The 2498-nt window shown below is 39.7% G+C and overlaps 1 protein-coding gene across 1 annotated transcript in view; it reads left to right on the forward strand.

The window, feature by feature from the left end:
- LOC105457131 overlaps positions 1-1937 on the forward strand; it is a 2477-nt gene extending 540 nt beyond the window's left edge. Inside the window, exons 2-4 of the mRNA XM_011701610.1 lie at positions 197-520; positions 580-999; positions 1092-1937. Coding sequence (XP_011699912.1) covers positions 197-520; positions 580-999; positions 1092-1313 — 966 coding nt within the window. The 3' untranslated portion in view covers positions 1314-1937. The remainder of the gene's footprint in view (positions 1-196; positions 521-579; positions 1000-1091) is intronic.
- The last annotated feature ends 561 nt before the right edge of the window (positions 1938-2498 follow it).

Consider the following 2498-nt stretch of genomic DNA (forward strand, 5'->3'; position numbering starts at 1 on the left):
AAAGAGTAGGTCTATCTATATAGACCTACTCTTTTTAAATTCAAACAGACGTATATATTTGTTCATATATTCTATATAGATAGACCTACTCTTTTTAAATTCAAACAGACGTATATATTTGTTCAAAAAGATATCTATTATTCATTTATAATCAAATTCATGTAATCAAATAAATCATTCCCTAATTATTTTGCAGATTATCTTCAAATTCGAAAACTTTCTGGCGGAAAAAGGACAAAGTGATCTATTGTGCATACCACGTCATATAATCTCCTCCACAGATAACGAAAACGGTTTTCTAGTCTTGGAAGATGCCTCTTGCTTAGGATTTCGTGCCGTGCCGCGGCAGAATTGCCTAGACTGGGCAGAATGTTCCGCTCTCCTGAGGATATTGTCCAAATTTCACGCGATCTCGTTTGCGTACAAAGATCAGAGGAAGGAAGAGTTTGCAGAAATGGTAGAGTCTTTAACAGAAACCTTGTTCGTCCGTGAACATTGGGAGTGGTACAAAGGCTATCACGTGAGTAACAGCGAAATGTTAACGTCAGTTTTCCCCGGAATAAAGCGGCCTTTTTGCAGGAAAAGGTACAAGGTATAATTAAACACGCATTGGCTACCGAATATCCTGACAGCAAGGCTGAGAAACAGTACAATTCCTACAAGCTCGGTGCTCTCTTCGACAAGTTAACGGAATTATGTAAGAGAAAAGACGCCCCTACATCTGTCATAGTCGAGGGTGATTGTTGGGGTCCGAACTTCTTGATCCGCGACGTTGGGCAAAATCAAAAGCAGGCATTGATGCTCGACTTTCAGCTGGCACGTTGCGCAAGCCCCATCATAGACCTGTCGTCTCTACTTTACGCTTGCACCCTGAAGTCATTTCGTGATCAATATTTCGACGAGATGTTAAAAATGTATCACTCCGAGTTGAGCGGTGCCATTAAATTACTCGGGTCCGATCCGGAGAAGCTTTATCCGTGGGATTTATATATGAAGGAGGTGAAAAGAGGCCGATTTCACGATCATTTTTTTTCTCAGGCGGAGCAATACTGATAATATTAATGTTAACATTAATTAAATGTTAATTGCAGGTGAAGGAGCAATTTGTGTTTGGTGTGTTTTTTTCGCTGGACGCTATTCCATTGTGCCTGTCAGACGTAGCCGAATTATCGTTTACCATCGATACCGCTGTTGAGGGCGACGAGGCAATAGACATCGGTGAGGCGGCACCAGTTTCTTGCATTGCAACTGCAAGCGGAAGACAAAGATTAGCGGACGTGATAGTGCATGCTGTTGAGCGAGGATACATATGATGATGTGTTGAGAAACTGCAAGATCGTCATTTGCTGTGAAGTAGAATTAAAACAACTAACAATTACGTATTATTCGATACAATTAAATATTTTTCTTAGGTCTTAGGAAACTAACATGCAGAAATACTTTATAATACTCCTACATCTATATTATCTAAATAGATGAAACACTTATAATTTCTTCAAAGAGATCCTTGTACTTGTTGAAATCCTTGGGCGTCTCTTAAATATTAATTATTTTCTCTAATTAAAAATATATTTTCGTTAGAACACTCTTAATATTTCTGTGCCCAGTTAATTTTGAAAAAAATGTAATAATTAGATCACGAGATGCTCGTATACAACTATGTCAAAAGCGATGCTTACGCAATATGTTTTTAATGGACAACCTGTCAGTCTTTTTCTCTCTCAAGGTAAAGTAAGATAAAGTCTATTACAAATTTCCAAGTTCTCAGGAACGCTATATATAATCTCCATAGTTCAATATACCAGCGATTTATGTACATTCCATGACTTATCAAAATTTGCGCACACCCTTATCTGCAGTATATAATCGCAAGAAAATATGCAATATCATAGCGAAAGGAAAGTCAATAAAAGCCAGACCGCTGGTGTATATAAATATTTATACATCATTAACAGCTTCGATAACGACTCCCCCCCCCCCTCCCCCGAGAAACGTTTAATTCAACTTTCCACCTCGAAGGAAAAAAAAAGGATCGTTCGTGGTTTTTGCTATCGTCAACGCGATAACAACCTGCTTCCTATCAGTCATTGTAAATGTAATTCTCTATCGGAGAATTATCATCTCATTTTCTTCGGCAACACGTAAGGTTATGTGACTCGCGACGGTAGAAACCTGCGCACGATCCACAGTGTTTAGAACGCCGATGGGGGAGAGAGACGGAGCAGAGAGACCAGGGATTCCGGGTGGACGGCATTTACGACAAATACGACCGTGTGGAGGGGATAGGCTGGCAACGCGCGGCGGCGGCTACGCCACTGCCGTGAGCCGTCGCTACATCACGAACGACGCGTCGCTCGGCCAGCCTCACACGTCTTATAAGTTAGCAGAACAAAATGAGCAGAATCAATTCTAACTAATGAAATTATTTGTTGCTTATTTGTTGCTAAAAAATTGCCAAAGAAAATAATTTGTTGCTCTATTAGTTTTTTTTAAATGAT

This window comes from Wasmannia auropunctata, unplaced genomic scaffold, assembly GCF_000956235.1.
Source record: "Wasmannia auropunctata unplaced genomic scaffold, wasmannia.A_1.0 LD335365.1, whole genome shotgun sequence".
In the NCBI taxonomy this organism is placed as follows: Eukaryota; Metazoa; Arthropoda; class Insecta; order Hymenoptera; family Formicidae; genus Wasmannia; species Wasmannia auropunctata.